Here is a 22886-nt window from a genome sequence, read left to right on the forward strand (position 1 = left end):
TGACTCCTCCATAACTTAGCTCAGAAGATTGGCAGGAGGGATGCCCTCCTGCCTCAAGACCTGCCTGTTCAAAATGGCTAGCCTTCCTCTTCCTGGGAGGCACCTAAGGCCCGGATTGGCTCAGTTACCTAAAGCCCCTCCTAGTACACTGGGAGGGACCTTGGGCTCTGAGCCTTTCAAAAAAAAAAAAAAAAAAAAGATGATAAATGTGACCTGTTGCCACAAAATAATTGGTATCTGCCTGTTGTGGCACTGCTTGTTCTGTTGAAGGCAGCCTGTAGCCAATGAGACCCACATGTGAGGATTTTATAGTCCTGATTGTCCTTGGACAAAATGAAGTTAGTTACTTGTAGCAGGTCCGAGGACACAGCAGGACCTAAATACTCACATCTTTCCAGTTCCTAAAGGAGTTGTATTGTGTTAGCTAGTAATAGACAGAGATGGAGCTACATGATAATAATAATAACAGTTTAAATACCGCAGGACCGTGAAGTTCTATGCGGTTTACAATGATTAGAAATGCTACAAATTGCGTAGAACTGACAAGTAAAACTAGTGAATAGCAGCTCTAGAGATCAATTACAGAGGGAAAGATTGTACAAATCAGCTGGCTATGTACTCCTGGAACAGATATGATGGGCAGGCAGGAACAGGTGTATATCTGCTGTTCCAGTGCAATAGATAAGACATTCTAGACAAGTGGGTCATGTCCCAATGGCCGCGTGCCATATGAAGAAGGAATCTAATATGGATTTTTTTTTCTGTGACTCTGTTCTACTTCACTGTGCTCTCTAGCTCCACCTGTAGTTTTTCCCTTCTGCACGTGTGCCTGCAGAAATGTGTTTGTTTTGCTCTCTACTTTTTATTATTTTATTTGGTGTTTTTCAGTCCTTTTTTCAAGATCTCTTGTGCTTGAAGTGATTCTTCAGTTATCCCAGGACAAGCAGGCATGATATTCTCACATGTGGGTGACGTCATCTATGGAGCCCCATCGCGGACAGCTTTTCAAGCAAACTTGATTAAAGTTTCAAGTTTGCTATGCTGCACCACGCATGTGCATGCCTTCTTGCCCACTAGAGGGTGCATCCTCACCTCGTGGTCCTCAGTTCAGTCTTTTCCGCGGAGCCAGAAGCCCTGTGGAATTTGTGCTCTCTTCTATTTTGCCTTCTGACACCGCGGCTGAGTGTTTCTTTCTCGGTCTCTGTGCTTACTTTGTTTTTTTATTGTTTGTGTATAAGTTTTTGTCGAAAAAAAAAAAAAAAAGAAGATTTTTCGTTCGGCTCCGGGGGCTCCCGGTAGCCGCGGCCGCGGGACCTCGTTCGTTCCCGGCCGTTTTTTGTGTCCATGTCCCATCCCTTGACGGGCTTTAAAAAGTACACCCGGTGCGATCGGCTCCTTTCGATCACCGATCCCCACCGGTGGTGCTTACTTTGTCTGGGTCCTGAGCACCCGACCGACTCCTGCACTCGGTGCTCTACTTTTCAGCAGAGGGCTCTCCGCCGCCGTCGCGCTCGTATGGCAGAGCTCTTTGCTGTGGACCCCGCGGCGGGGAAGGCCTCGACGTCGGCCTCGGCTTCGGCCCCGGCCCCGGCCTTGACCTCGGCCTCGACTCCCTCGACCTCGCCCCGACAGCCCGCTTCGTCGAAGCCTGTGTCCTCGTCCCCGAAGTCGACGACGGGTAAGTCCTCACTTCCTTCTTCTGTTCCAGCCTCGAAGAAGCCATCCTCGGGCTCATCGACGGGGGCGGGTGGGTCATCCTTGCCCCGTCCCGAGCGTCGAAGTCGGGTGCCCCGCGGGAATACTCGAGACCGAGGTCGCCCTCGATGGAGCACCCGCCGGCCCTGGATCTGCCGGCTATGATGGGGGTTCCCGTCTTTCAGGACTTACTCCGTGCGCTCATTGCCTCGGAGCTGTCCGGTGCCCTCGCGCACCTCCAGCCAACTTCGGCCTCGTCTGCCCCGGCTTCGGCTGCCTCGGTCTCGGTACCCTCGACTTCGGCCCCCGGGGTGGGCTTCGGCCTCGGCCCCGACCTTGCCCTCGACCTCAGTTGACCAGCCTGAGCGGAGCGTGCAGCCTCGGGACAAGGTACGGAGGGTTCGGAGGATCTCTTCCTCTTCGTCCTCGTCGAGGTCCTCCCGGGGCTCCTCGCCCTCGGGTCGGCCTCGGGCAAAGCGTCGGCCGAGGAGCTCCGCCTCGATAATCCGAGGCTTTTCCGTTCCTCCGAGGTTGAGTGTTCGAGGGACTCTTCGCCGAGACGGAAGGGGCGTGCCTCGGTGCCCCATACCCCGGGGACTTCCCGCAGGGGTTCCTCGGGACATGGGCGGTCCCCGACCCCGTCGAGGTCGCTTGGTGCGGCTTCTTGGGGTTCGGGGTCTGGCACGGGTAAGGAACCTCGTTACTCCCGTGAGGCTTCCCCTTCTTGGCGACGCGGGCTTCTCGATCTCCCTCTCCGCCTTCGAAGCCCTCCTCCTTTTCTAGATTTGTGCTGGATATGGGGAGGGCTTTGGACCTTGATCTGGGGTCAGGTTCTCAATACATGAAGGAATTTTTGGAGGAGCAGGATTTGCCCTCTCCCCCCAGAGAGACTCCTCGGCTGCCTCTCAACAAGGTTCTCCACCAGACCTTCCTGAGGAACTTGGACTCCCCTCTTGCAGTCACAGCGGTTCCATCGAAGATGGAGTCTAAGTACCGCATAGTCCCTTACAAGGGCTTCGATAAAGCACAGCTGTCCCACCAGTCATTGCTGGTGGAGTCGGCGTTGAAGAAGTCCCAGCCTTCTAGGGTCTCTGCAGCGGTCCCCCCCGGGCGGGAGGGACGGACCCTGGACAAGTTTGGTCGTCGCCTCTATTCCAATTCCATGATGGCTGCCAGGGTCCTTAATTACGCATTCACCTTCTCGTCCTATTTAAGGCAGATGGTGAAGGAGTTGCCCCGGTATTATGGGGTCATGCCAGATTCCCATAAGGGGGATTTTGGTACCTTTATGGCCAATTTGTCTCAGCTGCGTCTCTACCTTTTTCATGCAGTTTATGACGCGTTTGAGTTGGCCTCTCGTGTATCCGCCTTTGCGGTGGCTATGCGCCGTCTCGCATGGCTCCGTACCTTGGATATGGACCCAAACTTGCAAGAACGTCTGGCCAATCTTCCATGTGTTGGCTCAGAGTTGTTCGATGAGTCCTTGGAGGCGGCGACCAAACGCTTGTCTGAACATGAGCGCTCTATCGCCTCATTGGTCCGTCCTAAACCCCGGGCCCCGCCGCAGAAGCCGTTTAGACCTCCGCGGCGATACCCGCAGAAGTCGACGCCGGCTTTCTCGAGGCCTCCGCCCCGACGTCCCCCTCAGCAGGGCAGAGCGTCCCAACCAAAGCCTCAGGCGCAAGGGGCGTCTAAACCGGCCCCGTCTTTTTGACGTGATGCGCGGTTGGGGGCGGGCCCCCTCCGCACTTTCGAAGGACCCCCTTCCCATCGGGGGCCGATTGCAGGCCTTTCTTCCAGCCTGGGCCGAGATCACGTCGGACGCTTGGGTGCTCCGGATCATCTCCGAGGGTTACTCGCTAAACTTCTTAGCCACGCCGCCAGAACATCCGCCGGGGGCTTCTCTTGGCTGTCGAGACCAGCTTCCTCTTCTCCTCTCGGAAGCCAGGTCCTTGTTGAGCCTTCGGGCGGTGGAGCCGGTGCCCCCGGCCCAAAGGGGACGGGGGTTTTACTCCCGTTACTTTTTGGTCCCGAAGAAGACAGGGGACTTACGCCCCATTCTGGACCTCCGGAGGCTCAACAAGTTCCTTGTCCGGGAGAAGTTCCGGATGTTGTCCCTTCCAGTCCTGTACCCTCTGTTAGAATCGGGGGACTGGATGTGCTCCCTGGACCTGAAGGAGGCATATACTCATGTTCCGGTGCATCCCGCCTTCCGCAAGTTCCTCAGGGTTTCAGGTGGGGGGGGGGTTGCACCTCCAGTATCGGGTCCTCCCCTTTGGGCTGGCTTCGTCCCCTCGAGTCTTCACGAAGTGTATGGTGGTGGTCGCGGCAGCCCTGAGATCTCGGGGGCTGCAGGTCTTCCCCTACCTGGACGATTGGTTGATCAAGGCGTCCTCCAAGGAAGGGGTTATTTCAGCGACCCGTCAGACTATCATATTCCTTCAACGCCTGGGGTTCGAAGTGAACTTCCCCAAGTCTCAGTTGTGCCCGGCTCAATCCCTTCAGTTTATCGGGGCCGTGCTGGACACGGTTCGCCTCCGTTCGCTCCTCCCCCCGCCACGGTTGGAGGCCCTGCTTCGATTGAGTCGACAGGTTTCGCTGCTGCCCTCAGTTCCGGCGCAGCGCCTGATGGTTCTGCTCGGCCACATGGTGTCGACGGTCCATGTCACTCCGTTCGCCCGTTTGCACCTGAGGCTTCCTCAGTGGACCTTGGCCTCCCAGTGGCGTCAGGATCGGGACCCAGTCTCCTCCCCTATAACAGTGACTCCTTCCTTGAGATGCTCACTCCGTTGGTGGACCAACTCTTCCAATCTTTCCGGGGGTTTGCTCTTTCTCGTTCCTCCGCATCGCAAGGTCCTGACAATGGACTCGTCGGAGTACGCGTGGGGAGCTCATCTGGACGGTCTGCGGACTCAAGGTCTATGGTCGGCAGAGGACCGGTGTTGTCACATCAATGTTTTAGAACTTCGTGCCATTTTTCTGGCTGCTCGAGCGTTCTGCCACCTGCTGCACGATCAGGTAGTCCTCATGCAAACGGACAACCAGGTGGCCATGTATTATGTGAACAAACAATGGGGAACGGGCTCTTGGTCCCTGTGCCGGGAAGCCCTGCGCCTTTGGGAATGGGCGATCTCCCAGAACATCTTCCTGCGGGCCGTTTACATTCAGGGAGAGAAGAATTGTCTGGCCGACAAACTCAGTCGTCTTCTCCAGCCGCACGAGTGGTTGCTAAACTCCCGAGTTCTGCACGAGGTCTTCGACCGCTGGGGGACTCCTCAGGTGGATCTGTTTGCCTCCCTGGAGACTCACAAACTGCCCCTCTATTGTTCTCGGATGTACTCCCCGGACCGTCTCGAGGCCGATGCCTTTCTTCTCGACTGGGGAGGGAGGTTCCTTTATGCGTTTCCTCCTTTCCCACTGATCTTGAGGACGTTGGTTCATCTCAAGTCGTACAGAGCCACTATGATTCTCATTGCGCCTCGTTGGCCTCGTCAGCACTGGTTCTCCCTGCTCCTTCAACTCAGTGTCAGGGAGCCTCTGCTTCTGCCTGTCTTTCCCTCTCTGCTGTCTCAGAGTCGGGGTTCGCTGTTGCATCCCAATCTTCAGTCTTTACATCTGACGCTTGGTTCCTTTCCCCATGACTTCACAGGTTTCTCAGTCTGTGAGGGAGGTTCTGGAAGCCTCGCGCAAGGTCTCGACTAGGCTTTGTTATTCCCAGAAGTGGACCAGATTTTCTTCCTGGTGTTCCTCAAACCATCTGGATCCGAGTTCGGTTCCGGTGTCTTCGGTTCTGGAATATTTGTTGCATTTGTCCAAGTCTGGGCTGAAGACGACTTCCATTAGGGTGCATCTCAGTGCTATTGCTGCTTTCCATCGGCATCTCGAGGGTCGATCTCTCTCTCTTCATCCTCTGGTGATTCGTTTCATGAGGGGTCTAGTGAATGTTAATCCTCCTCTGAAACCTCCTCCTGTAGTTTGGGATCTTAATGTGGTTTTGGCTCAACTGATAAACCTCCCTTCGAGCCTATTGACAAATCTCATCTTAAGTTTCTCACTTGGAAGGTGATCTTTTTACTTGCGCTTACGTCTGCTCGTCGGATTAGTGAGCTGCAGGCTTTGGTTGCGGACCTGCCCTTTACTGTGTTCCATCATGACAAGGTGGTTCTTCGCACCCATCCTAAATTTTTACCTAAGGTTGTGTCTGATTTCCACCTCAATCAGTCCATTGTTCTTCTGGTGTTTTTTCCGAAGCCCCACTCTCATCCTGGGGAGGCGGCGCTTCACACGCTTGACTGTAAGAGAGCGTTGGCTTTTTATCTTCAACGCACCAAGTCTCATCGGAAGGTTCCTCAATTATTTTTGTCCTTTGATCCTAATCGGTTGGGACGTCCTGTTTCCAAGCGCACCTTGTCCAACTGGTTGGCTGCTTTTATTTCTTTTTGCTACGCTCAGGCTGGTCTCGAGCTTCATGGTCGGGTCACGAGACATAAGGTCCGAGCGATGGCAGCTTCTGTGGCGTTCCTCCGGTCTACTCCGGTGGAGGATATCTGCAAGGCTGCCACTTGGTCTTCGGTTCATACTTTCACCTCCCACTACTGCCTGGATACGTTTTCCAGGAGTGACGGCCGGTTTGGCCAGTCTGTTTTGCGAAATCTGTTTTCCTAAATTACCATCCTCCCACCTGCCCTTTTTTGGTTGGCTTGGAGGTCACCCACATGTGAGAATATCATGCCTGCTTGTCCTGGGATAAAGCACAGTTACTTACCGTAACAGGTGTTATCCAGGGACAGCAGGCATATATTCTCACAACCCGCCCTCCTCCCCGGGGATGGCTTCTTTGCTGGTTATGGAACTGAGGACCACGAGGTGGAGATGCGCCCTCTAGTGGGCAAGAAGGCATGCACATGCGTGGTGCAGCATAGCAAACTTGAAACTTTAATCAAGTTTGCTTGAAAAGCTGTCCGCGCTGGGGCTCCGTAGATGACGTCACCCACATGTGAGAATATATGCCTGCTGTCCCTGGATAACACCTGTTACGGTAAGTAACTGTGCTTTCTGCCTGCGTGGAGAACACACAGACTTCGGTCTGCTGCTGCAGCTGTCAGGCTAATCCCTGGTGGTACCTGTCAGCCAGCCTGCATCTGCTTCTCAGGAGGTTAGGTCCCTGCTTTCTCTCCTATTGCTGAATGAAGGTTCAGGTGCAGGCTGTTAGGCATACCTAGAAGACTCAGCCCATTCCTTAGTGTATCCGTCTGCCTGCAGGGGTGGAGATGCAGTCAAATGCTGAGTCTTACTGGTAGCCTGAAGATCAGCGTTGAGGAGGCATTTCCATTATGAGGCAGTGATTCTCTGATTCCAGCTACGATAAGAGAGCTGTGACAAGCTGCAGCACATTTTCAGCACAGGTCACATTGAATAAAGCTGTTAGCCTGTGAGATGAATTGGGGGAGGGAGGTGCTGAATTTCGATGTTTTGAAGGTTTCTTAATGTCCCCCTGTGTTCCCCCTCTTCAAAAATCTTAAAATTGTCATTTTTGGAGTTTGTTTAATGTTTAAAAAATTGCAATTTTGGCGTGAATCTTTTGACAGCGGCCATCTTGGATTTTTAGCAGTGTTTTATTTCAAGGGCTCCCTGCTTCTTCAAAACTGCATTTTTTGTCTCAAAACCTGTTGGGTTGTAGTCCTTGGGCTCTCCTAATGTGAATTCTAGCCAGAATTGTGCAAATTTAGCATCCTTGTCCCATGTGCCATTGGGACAGAACCTACATGTCTAGAATGTCTCACCTATCTACTGGAAAAGAGCTTACCAGGGTAAGTACATAATCTCTTTTTAGCCTACACAAAGACTGCTAGAAAGGTTGCTGGGTTACAGTTTTCTGCTTTGGGCTTCATCAATGGTCACCCATGGATGAGGATTTAAGTTTTGCAGACAACACCTGGTACAGGCAAGTAACTTTGTTTTTAAACAATGTCAGCTGTTTGTGTATGGGTCACTATTAAGATGCATTGATTTTGTACTTAGGTGTATGCAAGTTTTTAGCTTTTTGATATGTATATATTTATGGAATGTATTGCTACCAATGTTTGTTTTTTCCTAGAGAGTGCTTTTGATTTTTGACTACTTATTTGGTCATTAAGTGCTTTCAGTAATTTGTAGGGCCTTAAAACTAAAAAAGAAATTCCCAGTTTTTAGTTCCCTTCTCCCTTCCCCCTCCTCACTCTGGCAGCTGCATTTCCAGCTCAACCTTATGAGTATGCTAGAATAAGTGGATCTTTTCTCTGTTCAGAAGGATCGTCCTAGTTTGCATTGCTGCCATTGAATTTTAGGGGTGCTTGCAGAAACTAACTTGCAAGGCACAGAGGGGAGAAAAAGAAGCAGGATTCCCCAGTGGCTGCTCCTATACTTCAACTATGCTTTGATTTATCATTAATTTAATCTTTAAATATAATTGGTCTGAAAGAGTTTTCCTACAATCAGAGAATGGGAGCAAAGCTTTCCTGCATCAACAGTGGATTTGGATAATTTCCTAAAAAAAAAAGTCCATAAGCCGTTATTACATAGTAACATGGTAGATGATGGCAGATAAAGACCTGCAAGATTCATCCAGTCTGCCCAATCTAAAAATTTGTTGAGTTGGGGTTTTTTTTTTCTTCTTCTTAGCTATTTCTGGGCAAGAATCCAAAGCTCTGCCCGGTACTGTTCCAACTACTGAAGTCTCCATCAAAGCTCACTTAAGTCCATCTACACACTCCCAGCCATTGAAGCCCTCCCCAGCCCATCCTCCACAAAATGGGCATGTACAGACACAGACCGTGCAAGTTTGCCCAGTACTGGCCTTAGTTCTTCAGTATTTACTATTATTTTCTGATTCTAGATCCTCTGTGTTCATCCCATGCTTTTTTGAACTCCGTCACCACTTTTATCACCACCTCTCTCGAGTGCACATTCCAGACACCCACCGCCCTCTCCATAAAGAAGAATTTCCTTACATTGCTCTTGAGTTTACCACCCCTCAACCTCAAATTATGTCCTTTGGTTTTACCATTTTCCTTTCTCTGGAAAAGATTTTGTTCTACGTTAATACCTTTCAAGTATTTGAACGTCTGAATCATATCTCCCCTGTCCCTCTTTTAAGGTATACATATTCAGGGCTTCCAGTCTCCTCATATGTCTTTTGGCGCAAATCTCCTATCATTTTCATCATCCTCCTCTTGGCCACTTCAAGTCTTCTTCTGTCCTTCCCCAGATACGGTCTCTAAAACTGAACACAATACTCCAAGTGGGGCTTCACCAATGACCTGTACAGGGGCATCAACACCTTCTTCCTTCTATTGGCTACACCTCTCTTTACACAGCCCAGCATCCTTCTGGCAGCAGAAACCGCCTTGTCACACTGTTTTTTTGCTTTTAGATCTTCGGACACTATTACCCCAAGGTCCCTCTCCCATCCGTGCATATCAGCTTCTCACCTCCCGGCATATACAGTTCCTTCCGATTATTAAACCCCAAATGCATTACTCTGCATTTCTTTGCATTGAATTTTAGTTGCCAGATATTAGACCATTCCTCTAACTTTTGTAGATCCTTTTCATGTTTTCCACACCCTACTCGGTGTCTACTCTGTTACAAATCTTGGTATCATCAGCAAAAAGGCAAACCTTTCCTTCTAACCCTTCAGCAATGTCATTCACAAACATATTGAACAGGATCAGCCCCAGCACCAAACCCTGAGGGACTCCATTACTCGCCTTTCCTTCCTCTGAGCGACTTCCATTAACCACCACCCTCTGGCGTCTATCCATCAACCAGTTTATAATCCAGTTCGCCACTTTGGGTCCTAATTTCAGCCCTTCAAGTTTGTTCAAGAGCCTCCTATGAGGAACCGTGTCAAAGGCTTTGCTGAAATCTAAGTAAATTACATCTAGCATATGTCCTTGATCCAGTTCTCTGGTCACTTAATCAAGAAATTCAATCAGGTTTGTTTGACAAGACTTATCTTTAGTAAATTCATGTTGCCTCGGATCCTGTAACCCATTAGATTCTAGGAAATTCACTATCCTTTCTTTCAGCAATACTTCCATTATTTTTCCAACAACCGAAGTGAGGCTTACTGGCCTGTAGTTTTCCACTTCATCTCTGTGACCACTTTTGTGAATAGGGACCACATCCGCTCTTCTCCAATCCCCAGGAATCACTCCCATCTCCAGAGATGAACAAGTCTTTAATAGGGCCCACCAGAACCTCTCTGAGCTCCCTCAGTATCCTGGAATGGATCCCATCCGGTCCCATTGCTTTGTCCACCTTCAGTTTTTCAAGTTGTTCATAAACACTTTCCTCCATGAACGGCACAGAATCTACTCCATTTTCCCGTGTAACTTTGCCAGAGAATTTCAGTCCTTCTCCAGGATTTTCTTCCGTGAACACAGAGCAGAAGTATTTGTTAGCACGTTTGCTTTTTCCTCATCACTTTCCACATATCAATTCCTAGCATCTTTTAATTTAGCAATTCCATTTTTCATCTTCCTCCTTTCACTGATATATCTATTATATCTATTAAGATAGACTTGGGGAAAATCTATGGCTTATTTTTAGGATAAACAGTATAAAATTTGTTTTATTCTCTCGAATCTTGCAAAGTGCTTATGACCTGGGTTGACCACTGTTGATAACAGGATACTGGACTTGATGGACCTTCAGTCTGTTCAGAGCCGAATTAAAGGGTAGGCCCAGTAGGCATGTGCCTCAGGCCTGAGGAGAGCCTGATGCACTGCGATATCATGTATAGGTATTGGAATGGGGAGAGCCACAGGTACCATGGCACCTCTAAAAATCCAGAGGTGGAGGAGGCCACCAATATCGCCCCACTCCCATCATACTGATGCTACTGCATTCTGCTGTGGTAAAAAAACAAGGAAAAAGACTTCATGGGCTCGCAGTGTTCAAGTTCATGGCTGCCTGCCCTACCCCCTCTGGCATAATTTCGTATTTTGGAGCGGGGCCGGCAGCCAAAAGCTTGAACAGTGTAACCCAGCAAATCCTTTTCTTTGTTTTTGCTACTGCACAGCAATGAAAGCAGTTGTGGAAAGAAGGGGTAGACACTTGATGGAAGGGGGAAAAGGAGACAAACTCTGGGTGAGGAAGAGAGAGAGGCAAATGTCAGATGGAGGGGAAGACAAAACCAATGCTGGATAGAAAGGGGGAAGAGGGTAGATGCTGGATAGAAAGGGAGAAGGAGGGGGACATGCACTGGATGAGGGGGAGAGAAAGTACAGACATTGGATAGAAAGAGGGAGAAAGGAGCAGATGCTGAACAAGGGGGAGAGAAGGGCCAAATGCTGATAGAAAGGGGGAAGAGGGAACAAACACTGGATGACATGAAGGGATAGAGAAGGCAGATGCTGCATGAGAATGAGGAGAGAGGACAGACACCAGATGGATGGGGAATAGGGAGCAAACTGGATAGAAAGGGGGAAGAAGGAGGCAGGCACTGGATGGAGAGATGGGAGGGAGGGAGAGATGTTGTATAATAGGGCATGAATAGAGAAGAACAGCAGGAAAGAGGGAGCAGAACTGTATGGGCCCAAAAAGAGGAGAAATGGGCCAGGAAGATGGTGGAGGGGAGGGGGAGAGGCTGAGCTACAAGAGTGGAGGGATGGGAGATACTACAAATGGTGGAATCATGTGGGAGAGATCAAGGGGAAGGGTGGCAAGGAGATGAGTGAGAGGAAGATAGTGAGTACAGCGGTAGAAATGTGATAATGAGGTGTAGATGAAAGGTAGCATGGAATAGGAGGCTGGGGAAGGAGTGAGATGGGAAGTGGGAGTGCTAGAGCATGAGAGGAGATGGAAGTTGAAAGGTGAGAAAGAGGGTGAAATTTGAGTGGACAGGGGCAAAAAAGAGAAAAAGGAGGAAAAGGAGGAAAAAAATAAAAGGGCATGCTTGACCATTATATCAGAGACAAGTGTAGTGAGAGAATAAAACAAGACAGATGAGATGAGAAAAGCCCAAATGGATAGCAGATACTGGAAAAAGACTTAGCAGAAGGCACAAAGGCAGAAGAGAAACTGGGACAAACATGATGGAAAAACAAAATATCCAGACAACAAAGGTAGAAAAAGGTACAGTGGTACCTCTGTTTACGAGTGCACCGGTTTGCGAGTGTTTTACAAGACGAGCAAAACATTCGCAAAATCGGCACCTCGGAAACCGAGCATGCCTCGATTTGCGAGCGGCGCCCCCTGCGATCCGGCACCCCCCCCCCCCCCCGCGATCCGGCACCCCTACCCCCCCCCCCCCACACGATTGGGCACCCCCCCTGCTTCTTACTGTCATCTGGGCCTGGGCACCGGCACCGGCATGTCCTGTGCGTTGGTGCCGGTGCCCGAAAATCGGCCTCCTCTTCTTGCTGGGCCTTGAGCATCTGCGCATGCTCAAGGCCTGCGAGTTCACGTTCTCTCCGAGATCTCTGAGAATCTTGGAGAGAGCGTGAACTCGCAGGCCTTGAGCATGCACAGATGCTCAAGGCCCAGCAAGAAGAGGAGGCCAATCTTTGGGCACCGGCACCAACGCACAGGACATGCTGGTGCCCAGGCCCAGATGACAGTAAGAAGGGGGGGGATGTCGAATCACGGTGGGGGGGTGCCGGATCGTGGGGGGGGAGGGTGCTGGATCGCAGGGAGGGCCTTTGGGGGGAGCAATGCCGGTTCTCGTGGGGGGGGGGGGAGATAGAGCAGCGCTGCTGGCCTCGGGGGGTGGAATGTATCAAAGTGAGTTTCCATTATTTCCTATGGGGAAACTTGCTTTGATAAACGAGCATTTTGGATTACGAGCATGCTCCTGGAATGGATTATGCTCGTAATCCAAGGTACCACTGTATTTTATTTTGGAGTTTATTAACTCGAATAAGTTAGCATTGTATATCAAAGGTAGAAAAAAGGTATTTTATTTTGGAGTTTATTAACTCGAATAGGTTAGCTTTGTATTGTTCAGTGACATAGCCGGGCAGGGCCAGAGGCCCAGTATACTTGTGTGCTTAGAGCCCATTGAAGGATTAATCTGTCCCATTATGGCAATGCTTATGCTCTTATGTGTTTCTTAGGAGTAAGGGAAAGTGATTGCTTTAAATGCTGTGCAGTGTTTCACAGTTCTTGTTTACTTGGTTTGTTAAGGGTTCCCCTCTTTCAACTGAAGAACATGATTTCGGATGTAGCACGCACATTGAAAGTGATGTACAGTTCCCTGGACAGGTACTGGTATCAAGTAGAAATATTTCTGATCATTAGCCAGCTTAGAAATCAGCAGTATCACAGGCTAACATGCACAGACCTGCTGGGATTGTTTCTGATTTTTTGGCCTGAAGCTTGATGTCAGATGACGAGCATAAATCTAGGACTTTATTTTAAAAAACAATGCTATAAAGGGAGCCTTTTCTTGAGATGGAAAGGTGCATAATGATGGGTGTTATGAGGTAAGGAAAAGGAGAAGGGGATCTGGTAATCTACCTTTTTGTAATTATTGTCAATATAGATATATATATATAGATAATGGAGGGTTAAGTGAGTTGCCCAGAATCTATGGTCAGAATCAAACCCAGTTCCCCTGGTTTTCAGACCACAGTTAGGCTACTAGTACAGTTGGATATATACTGTCAGATATTTACTGGAGAATTGACCATCCAAAAGAGAATTTTCTAAGACAATTGTGTGCATAAAACTGTGATTAATACACAGAAAGAGTTTATTATAGAATTGCCCTGATTTGGTTATCAAAATATGTGCAGTTTGTATTGTTATACATTATATCAATAAAAATATTGGACACACAAAATAAAAATGTGTGTATCGTCATTTCACACACACACTCCCAAAGATAGAGTCGAAGCGGGCATTGGATTTACATGCATGCTTTTGTGTGCTGGTTAATTGTGAAGGAGAATGTATGCCTACTTTAACTTTAAATATTGTGCAGCCAATACATCCATAAGTTTTAATGGAATTTTTATCTCAGCTCCCTCTTCCTGTCACCCCCTCCCCACACACACACACACACACACACATTAGCCACCACAATAGTAAAGGTAGTGAAATAAAAATCACTGGTGAAGGAAAAACACGGACTTACATTGTATATTCCAAAGCAGATAATTTTTTATTCTAGTAAATTAAAATATTGTAGCAGCATTTGGCATATCAAAAATAAATCAAGTCTAGACATATACAATGGAGAGAAGTTAAAAAAAAAAATCATACAAACAGTGCCAGCATATTTCTGTAAGTATGGCGCAGCTTCTCTAAAAGAAACTCTGCCAAAGCATGGGGGTTTTATATAGAAAGTTCCTTTGTCTTGCAAGACCCTGTCCTGGCTATGATTATGTACCACCCTATTGGAGAAAATCTGTTTATCTAGTCCACCACCCAGTTTACGCCTCCATTCTTCCCTGGGGGGGCCCAGGACAGGAATATCTTCTGGAACTTTCTTCTCAAATCTTCTTTCCTTCATGGGTACATTCAGTACATCAGCTAGCCCTCAGCTAGCCCCCACCTGTGGGCTTTGCCTGGCTAGGCAATTCTTATCAGTTCCTGGAGCCCATATATGGAGTATATTGCTGAGGTGCTCATTTCCTTCCAGCACTATTTTATGACCTTGAGAAGAACAGTCTGTTCAGCAGGGAATCTACACAGTCACATGCCACACATTAGCATTTTGAGCATCGTACTGAAACCAGTCTATAAAAGCCCGTGTCTTCAGCAACTCCAGCAAAATGCAGAAATAGGTCTCACAACCTGTAAAAGGCTCCCATAGTCTCCTGTCATCTATCTCAGTAGTATCAAAGGGATAGGGATTGGGATTTGTATACCGCCTTTTGTAGTTTTACAACCACATTCAAAGTGGTTTACATACAGGTACTTCAAGCATTTTCCCTATCTTTCCCGGTGGGCTCACAATCTATCTAATGTACCTGGGGCAGTGAAGGATGCCTACTCTCTACCACTGCAAACACCCCCCCCCCCAGCAGTGGAAGAGATGCCCACTCTCTCCTACTGCCAAGCAACACACACCCCAACATCCCTCTGGCAGCTGGAGATATGCCCACTTTCTCCCACCGCAAACACCTCCTCCCCTCCCCCTAGCAGTGGAAGAGATGCTCAAGAAGCGTACTTTTACTACTCCCACTAAAAAAAAAAAAAGACTCTAATTTGAGAATCATGTAATTTCATTAGTCAGAGTAAAAACATATGCCACAAGATGCACTTTTAACTGTCGCTGATATTTGTCACCAAAAGCCAATGCCGCACTTGGAGAATGACTCGGCGATGTTTAAGAATGCACTGGAGTGCTCGTTTCAATATTTGCAGTGTCGGAGACTGCCAGAAAGCTTTCTAAAACCCGCGATAAGCCTTTTGATAATCCACCGCTAAAATGCATGCAGGCTAAACAGTCTGGAACCAGTTTAGTGACCCTGTTAAAAGCAACCTTAAGTTTTGAGAATCTGGCCCTCAATGAGTTGTGTTCTTTATTATCTATTCTTTCACTGGGATTTATTAATTGCCATTATGTGCATGTGTGAACAGTGCTTAATTTTAATTGTTTGTTCTGTACTTAACTTTTAAGTAGAACTTGGATTTATTTTCTAAAGTTGTTAACAGAGAAGGATTGCATTATTTTAGCTTACAGGTTTCTTTTTTGTTCAGTGCTTTCTGCCAGGTGGAGAATGTTCCTCGTCTGGATCATTTTTTCAGCCTGCTCTTCCAGCGAGCTCTGCAGCCTGCCAGATTCAATCCCACAGCCAGCCCTAGCACTCAGCACTATGATGCCTGTAGTGCTCTGCTACTGGACAGTCTCCTAGGGGTTCGCTGGCTGGCTGTGCCAGAAGACATCAAGGTGATCACAGTTAATGATTTAGAAGTGTGTGTAAAATATTTGAATTCCAGTGGGCCAAATAGTTTGTGTATAAGAGAAAAGGGAGTTCTATATGTCTGCTGATTTTCTGTCTCCCTTGTGGTTTGGGCCTGTGAGAAGTCAAGACTGCTCTTAGGAAAAATAATGGTCAATTCTCTGTTGCTTTGCTGTGGTTGTAAGATAGATTCTCTTCATTTATGTTCAGTCAGTTCATGGTATACATAATAAAGCTGATAAAGTGAAGCAGTACTACAAATGCCACAACATATCTAAACAGAAACTTTACAAAAATCCTTTTATTCCAGAGTCTGTGTTGTCTTTTCCATGTCTGTACAGTTTATTATGTTCTCTCACTATCTCTTTTCAAAGTGCATCTCCACTTAGAGCTGGAAGTGCTTGAAGTAATTGACATAAGAATAGCCTTTCTGGGTCAGACCAATGGTCCTTCTAGCCCAGGGGTGTCAAACTCAGGCCCGTGGGCCAAATCTGGCCCGCAGTGTAATTAGATTTGACTTGTTAAAAAATATCCTTTCTGTTCCTTCCCTCCCTCTATCCCATTGTCCACCATCTCTCTCCCCCGGCTTCCCGGTCTCACCTTCAAAGCAGCCTGCAGAGGATCGCCGGTCGGCTGTAGCGATCGTAGCAGGCTGCCATTGGCCTCCACAGCACATTCTCTCTGCCGCGATCCCATACATCAGAAGAGTGCGGTGGAGGCCGACAGCAATCTGATAGGATTGCTACAGTGGACCGGCGATCCTCAGCAGGCTGCTTTGAAGGTGAGACCGGGAAGCTGGAGGATGCTAGAGAGAAGGGGGAAAACATGCAGGGTTTTTTTTTTGGGGGGGGGGGTTGTCCCTGGTGTAGAAGTACATGGAAGGGTAGAGCCCTGGTGTAGAAGTACACAGAAGGAAGGAGGGAGGGAAGTGGGGTCCAAAGAGACATGCATATGATGGACTGAGTGTGGGGGGGAAGAAATAATGGGTCTAAAAACAGGAGAGGGAGAGAGATGGTGGACAATGGGATGGAGGGAGGAAAGGATCAGAAAGGGAGAGAAGTTGGACACAAGGGATGGTGTGGAGGGGGGAAAGAGATACTGGATAGGAGGGTAGTTGGGAAGAGAAAGGGAGAGATGGTGGACCCTGGGGTGGTGGGGAAGGAGAGAGAGATGCTAGATAATAATAATAATAACTTTATTTTTATATACCGCAATACTACAAACAGTTCAGAGTGGTTTACAGAGGAAGAGACTGTAAACAGACAGTGATATTACAAAAAACTTTCAAAATTACATTAACATGATAAGATTAATCAATTTTTCCTGGAAGTGTTTTAGAAGTACATCATGGTAGAAATGGAGTCAGAGAAATTTCTCAAAGAGATAAGTTTTGATTGACTTCCTAAAAGTTTGGTAAGAAAGAGCGTTTGAGATAAAGTTGGTTAAACATTTATTCCATTTGCCTTCTTGGAATGATAATGTTCTATCGAGGAATTTCTTGTAGATACAGCCCTTCAAGGATGGGAAAACGAACAAGTAGGCACTACATGTACAAGTTATGCCTGGAAAGTCAAAATGATGAGATAGATATGGTTTTGAAGCAAACTTAAAAATAACCCTTGCTTCCTCGGACCTCCACCTCGCTCGAGGCATCGCTCGATCGAGGCATTGCTTGAGGCATTCGAGGCATCTTGCTTCCAAGCTTCCTCAGGAGACTTTTCTATTGCAGAAACTCTCTCCTCCTCCGGATACTGAGTCTTCTATGCCTCGTTTATCCAAGGCTACCGAGACTTCTACTAAATCTAAACATAAGTCTCGCAAGGCTATTACACCGGCTGCTTCTTGCACTCCATCAAGGTCGAAGACTCCTCCATCGAGACCGCCTCTGAGGGAGCCTTCTTCTCCTGCCTCGACCCACTCTGTCCCTCGAACCACGGGGACTTCACCATCGAGGTTTTTGAAGTGCAAACACTCACTAACTCCTCCTCACACAGGTAGTGCAGCTTCCTCAATCACTGTGCGCCTGGACTCTGAGCCTCCTTCTCAGTATTCCAGAGAGGCTTCTCCTTCCTATTCGGTAGTCCCTCAGTCTCGCACTCCTTCTCCTGAAGGTGCCTCGACCTCGAAGTCTGCCTCTTTTGCCAGGTTCGTCTTTGACATGGGAAAAGCTCTTCAGCTGGATCTCCACTCTGATTCTAAGTATACCCCTGAATACTTGGCCGACATGGAGTTGCCTCATCCACCCAAGGAGACATTGAGACTTCCTATGACTCCAGTATTGAAGCAAACTTTTTTAAGGACTATGGAAACTCCTTATTCCATTACATCCATCCAAGCTGGAATCCAGGTATCGCACAGTACCTTGGAAAGGCTTCGAGAAATCTCAATTGTCCCACAGTCTTTGGTTGTGGAATCTTCTTTAAAGAAAGCTCATCCATCTAAGCTTTACGCTGCGGTCCCTCCAGGCAGGGAGGGCCATACCAAGAACTGAAGCAGAACGAGACTTAGGGGTGATCGTCAGTGAGAACATGAAGACTGCCAATCAAGTGGAGCAAGCTTCATCCAAGGCAAGGCAAATCATAGGTTGCATACGCAGGAGTTTCGTCAGCCGTAAGCCTGAAGTCATTATGCCATTGTATAGATCCATGGTGAGGTCCCACCTGGAATACTGTGTGCAATTCTGGAGGCTGCATTACCGTAAGGATGTGCTGAGACTGGAGTCGGTCCAGAGAATGGCCACCCAGATGGTCTCTGGACTCAAGGATCTCCAGTACGAGGAACGGCTGGATAAGTTGCAGCTGTACTTACTCGAGGAACGCAGAGAGAGGGGTGACATGATCGAGACATTCAAGTATCTCACGGGCCGCATCGAGGCGGAAGAAGATATCTTCTTTTTCAAGGGTCCCGCGGCAACAAGGGGGCATCCGTGGAAAATCAGGGGCGGGAAACTGCACAGGGACACCAGGAAATTCTTTTTCACTGAAAGGGTGGTTGATCGCTGGAATAGTTTTCCACTTCAGGTTATTGAGGCCAGCAGCGTGCCTGATTTTAAGGCCAAATGGGATAGACACGTGGGATCTATTCACAGAGAAAGGTAGGGGACGGTCATTGGGGTGGGCAGACTAGATGGGCCGTGGCCCTTATCTGCCGTCTATTTCTATGTTTCTATGTTTACCATGGACAAGTTTGGCTGTAGATTATACCAGAATTCCATGATGGCTAACAGAATTCTCAATTATAACCACATTTTCACGGCTTATTTTAATAATTTCCTCAAACTGATGCCTTAATTCTATCCGGCTCTTGAGGAACAAAGTCTTCCTGAATTTAAACAGATCATCAGAACTCCGTCTCAACTTCGACTCTTCATGCTGCAAGCCACATACGATGCTTTTGAGCTCTCTTCTAGAGTTTCTGCCTTTGCAGTAGCCATGCGTCATCTTGCTTGGCTCAGCATTATTGATATGGATCCCAAACTGCAGGACCGTCTAGCCAACTTGCCTTGCCAGGGGAATGAACTCTTTGATGATTCTATTGAAGCTGCTACAAAGCGCCTCTCTGAACATTAGCGCTCTTTCGCTTCCTTGATTCGGCCGAAGCCTAAGACTCCTCCTGCTCGCCCATACAAGCAACCACCACGTCGTTATCCTCAAAAAATGGCACCAGTTTTCTCCAGGCCTCCGCCTAGAAGGCCTCCACAGCAACAACGACAGCAGAAGGCTCAAACTCATGCTGTGACTAAACCTGCTCAGTCTTTTTGACATCCCCAGTCTGAGCATGCCAACCTCCCTGCATCAGAATTCTCTTCTGCCCATAGGGGGTCATCTTCACCATTTTTATCACCAGTGGGAAATGATCACCTCAGATCTCTGGGTTCTCACCATCCTTCGGGAGGGTTACTCTCTTCACTTTCTTCAGGTGCCTACAGATTGCCCTCCAAGAGAGTGTCATTCCTATTCGTCGCAACTTCCCCTTCTTCAGGAAGCTCAGGCTCTTCTTCACCTTCGAGCTGTCGAGGAGGTTCCTCTGAACCAATGGAACATGGGCTTTTATTCCCGTTATTTTCTAGTTTCAAAGAAGACAGGGAATTTGCGACCCATTCTGGACCTCAGAGCCCTCAACAAATTTTCTAGTCAAAGAGAAGTTCTGGATGCTTTCTTTACCAACCTTATATTCCCTGATGAATCAGGGAGATTAGCTATGCTGTCTGGATCTCAAAGAGGCTTACACTCATATCCCAATTATCCAGCCTCTCGCAAATATCTACGATTCCGGGTGGGAAATCTTCATCTCCAATACAGAGTTAAGAACATAAGAAGTTGCCTCCGCTGGGTCAGACCAGTGATCCATCGTGCCCAGCAGCCCACTCCTGCGGCGGCCCATCAGGTCCATGACTTATAAAGTGATTCTTTGTCTGGAACCCGTTCATTCCCTGTTTCCCTTCTATCTATTAACCTTCATAGTCCTATCTCTTCCCCAATCTGTATCCCTCAATCTCCGAGTCCTTCAGGATCGTCACGTGGGATCTCTGCACAGAGTTAAATAGGGGAGGGTCATTGGGGTGGGCAGACTAGATGGGCCGCGGTCCTTATCTGCCGTCTTTTTCTATGTTTCTATGAATTTATCCAATCCCTCTTTGAAATCTCGTAATGTACTCTGTCCTATCACATCCTCCGGAAGCACATTCCTGGTGTCCACCACCCTCTGAGTGAAAAAGAATTTCCTAGCGTTGGTTCTGAACCTGTCCCCTTTCAATTTCTCCGAGTGCCCCCTTGTTCTTGTGGTTCCCAATAGGCTGAAGAATCTGTCCCTCTCCACCTTCTCTATGCCTTTCATGATCTTGTATGTCTCTATCATGTCTCCTCTGAGTCTCCGCTTCTCCAGTGAGAAGAGCCCCAGCCTTTCTAGCCTGTCTGCATATGAGAGGTTTTCCATATCTTTTATCATTTTTGTTGCCATTCTCTAAACCCTCTCAAGTATCGCCATGTCCTTCTTTAGGTATGGTGACCAATATTGGACACAGTACTCCAGGTGCGGGCGCACCATTGCACGATACAGCAGCATGATGACTTCTTCGTTCTGGTTGTGATACCCTTCTTAATAATACCCAACATTCTGTTTGCTTTCTTTGAGGCTGCCGCGCACTGTGCCGTTGACTTTATTGTTGTATCCACCAGCACACCCAAGTTTTTTTCAAGGTTACTTTCCCCTAGTACTAATCCCCCCATTTTGTAGCTGAACATCGGGGTTTTTTTCCCTATATGCATGACTTGCATTTCTCTACATTGAAGTTCATCTGCCATTTGTTCGCCCACTCCTCCAGTTTGTTCAGGTCCCTTTGTAGGTCTTCACATTCCTCCATGGTTCTAACCCTGCTACAGAGTTTAGTGTCATCCGCAAATTTTATAACTTCACACTTCGTCCCTGTTTCTAGGTCATTTATAAATACATTGAACAGCAGCGGTCCGAGTACTGACCCCTGCAGAACACCGCTCGTGACCTTCCTCCAGTCCGAGTAGTGTCCCTTCACTCCAACCCTTTGCTTCCTGCCTGCCAACCAGTGTTTAACCCATCTGTGTACGTCCCCTTCCACCCCCGTGGTTCCACAGCTTACTGAGTAGCCACTCATGGGGTATCTTGTCAAAGGCCTTCTGGAAGTCGAGATAAACGATGTCTATGGGTTCCCCTTTGTCCATCTGGCTGTTTATCCCTTCAAAGAAGTGCAGTAAGTTCGTTTGGCACGATCTTCCTCTGCAGAAGCCATGTTGGCTCGCTTTCATTAGTCCATTTTTTTTCTATGTGCTCACAGATGCTGTCTTTTATCGGTGCTTCTACCATCTTGCCCGGAACTGAAGTCAAGCTTACCGGCCTGTAGTTTCCCGGGTCACCTCTCAATCCCTTTTTAAAGATAAGTGTAACATTTGCTATTTTCCTGTCCTCTGGGATCTCCCCAGTTTTCAAGGATAGGTTGCAAACTCATTGGAGTATTTCCGCTATTTCGTTTCTAAGTTCTTTTAGGTGGATTCTGTCCTGGCCCGGTGATTTGTCGCTTTTCAGTCTATCTATTTGTTGGAGAACATCCTCATGGCTTACTTCTATTGTCGACAGCTTTTCTTCTTGGTCTCCATCGAAGATCTCTTCGGGTTCTGGTACATTGGAGGTGTTCTCGTTTGTGAAGACTGACGAAAAGAATTTGTTTAACCTATCAGCTACCTCTTTTTCCTCCTTTACCACTCCCTTTCTATCTCCATCATCTAACGGTCCTACTTCCTCCCTCGCTGGCTGCTTCCCTTTAACGTATCTGAAGATTTGAAATTTCTTGCTTCCCCAGCCAGACTCTCTTCGTATTCTCTTTACGCTCTCCTGACCACTCGGTGACATTCTTTTTGGTGTTTCCTATGTTCCTTCCAGTTTTCCCCGGTTTGGTTCTTTTTCAATTTTCGGAATGATTTTTTCTTGTCTCCTATCGCCTTCTTCACTTCATTGGTTATCCATACCGGGTCTTTTGTTTGATTTTTTTGCACCCTTTTCTAAAACTGGGGATGTACAGATTCTGTGCTTCTTGCACCATGTCCTTGAATAGGGACCAGGCTTTCTCCACGGTTTCTGTTTTTCTCGAGCTGTTTCTGAGTTTCTTTCTCACCATTGCTCTCATAGCGTCATAGTTCCCCTTCTTGAAGTTGAGCGTTGCCGCTGTGGTTCTCTTCCCTTTTGATGTTCCTACTTCTAATTTGTACTGGATCATGTTGTGGTCACTGTTTCCTAGTGGTCCTACTACCTCCACTTCCTTTGCAAGTTCCCCTATCCCGCTGAGGATTAGGTCGAGAATGGCATTCCCTCTCGTTGGTTCCTTAACGAACTGTTCCATGAAGCAGTCCCTCACAGCCTCTAGGAATTCTGTTTCCCTCGCGAAGTTTGAGTTTCCAATACTCCAGTCTATCCCGGGGAAGTTAAAGTCCCCCATTACCATCACGTTTCCGTTCTTGCATTCTCGCCTCAATTCTGCTTCCAACTCTTTGTCGTTTGCTTCTGTTTGTCCAGGTGGACGATAGTACAGTCCCAATTTTATGTCAAAACCATTTCTTCTTGGTAATTTAACCCATAATGATTCCAGTCCTTCCGCCTTCGTTGCCGTATCCACTCTGGTCGAGTGAATGGTGTCCTTTATATATAGTGCTATTCCTCCACCCTTCTTGTGAGTCCTGTCTCTTCTATAGAGTTTGTACCCTGGCAGTACTATGTCCCATTTGTTTTCCTCATTCCACCATGTTTCCGTGATTCCAATGACGTCTAGGT

The 22886-nt window shown here is 47.9% G+C and overlaps 1 protein-coding gene across 5 annotated transcripts in view; it reads left to right on the forward strand.

Moving 5' to 3' along the window:
- The window catches only part of INTU (inturned planar cell polarity protein), a 234221-nt gene that overhangs the window by 143627 nt on the left and 67708 nt on the right, over positions 1-22886 (forward strand). For all 5 annotated transcript variants that reach the window (XM_033938846.1, XM_033938856.1, XM_033938837.1 and 2 more), the window contains exons 7-8: positions 12865-12942; positions 15388-15577. In XM_033938846.1, coding sequence (XP_033794737.1) covers positions 12865-12942; positions 15388-15577 — 268 coding nt within the window. The remainder of the gene's footprint in view (positions 1-12864; positions 12943-15387; positions 15578-22886) is intronic.

Source organism: Geotrypetes seraphini, chromosome 1 (genome assembly GCF_902459505.1).
Source record: "Geotrypetes seraphini chromosome 1, aGeoSer1.1, whole genome shotgun sequence".
NCBI lineage: Eukaryota > Metazoa > Chordata > Amphibia > Gymnophiona > Dermophiidae > Geotrypetes > Geotrypetes seraphini.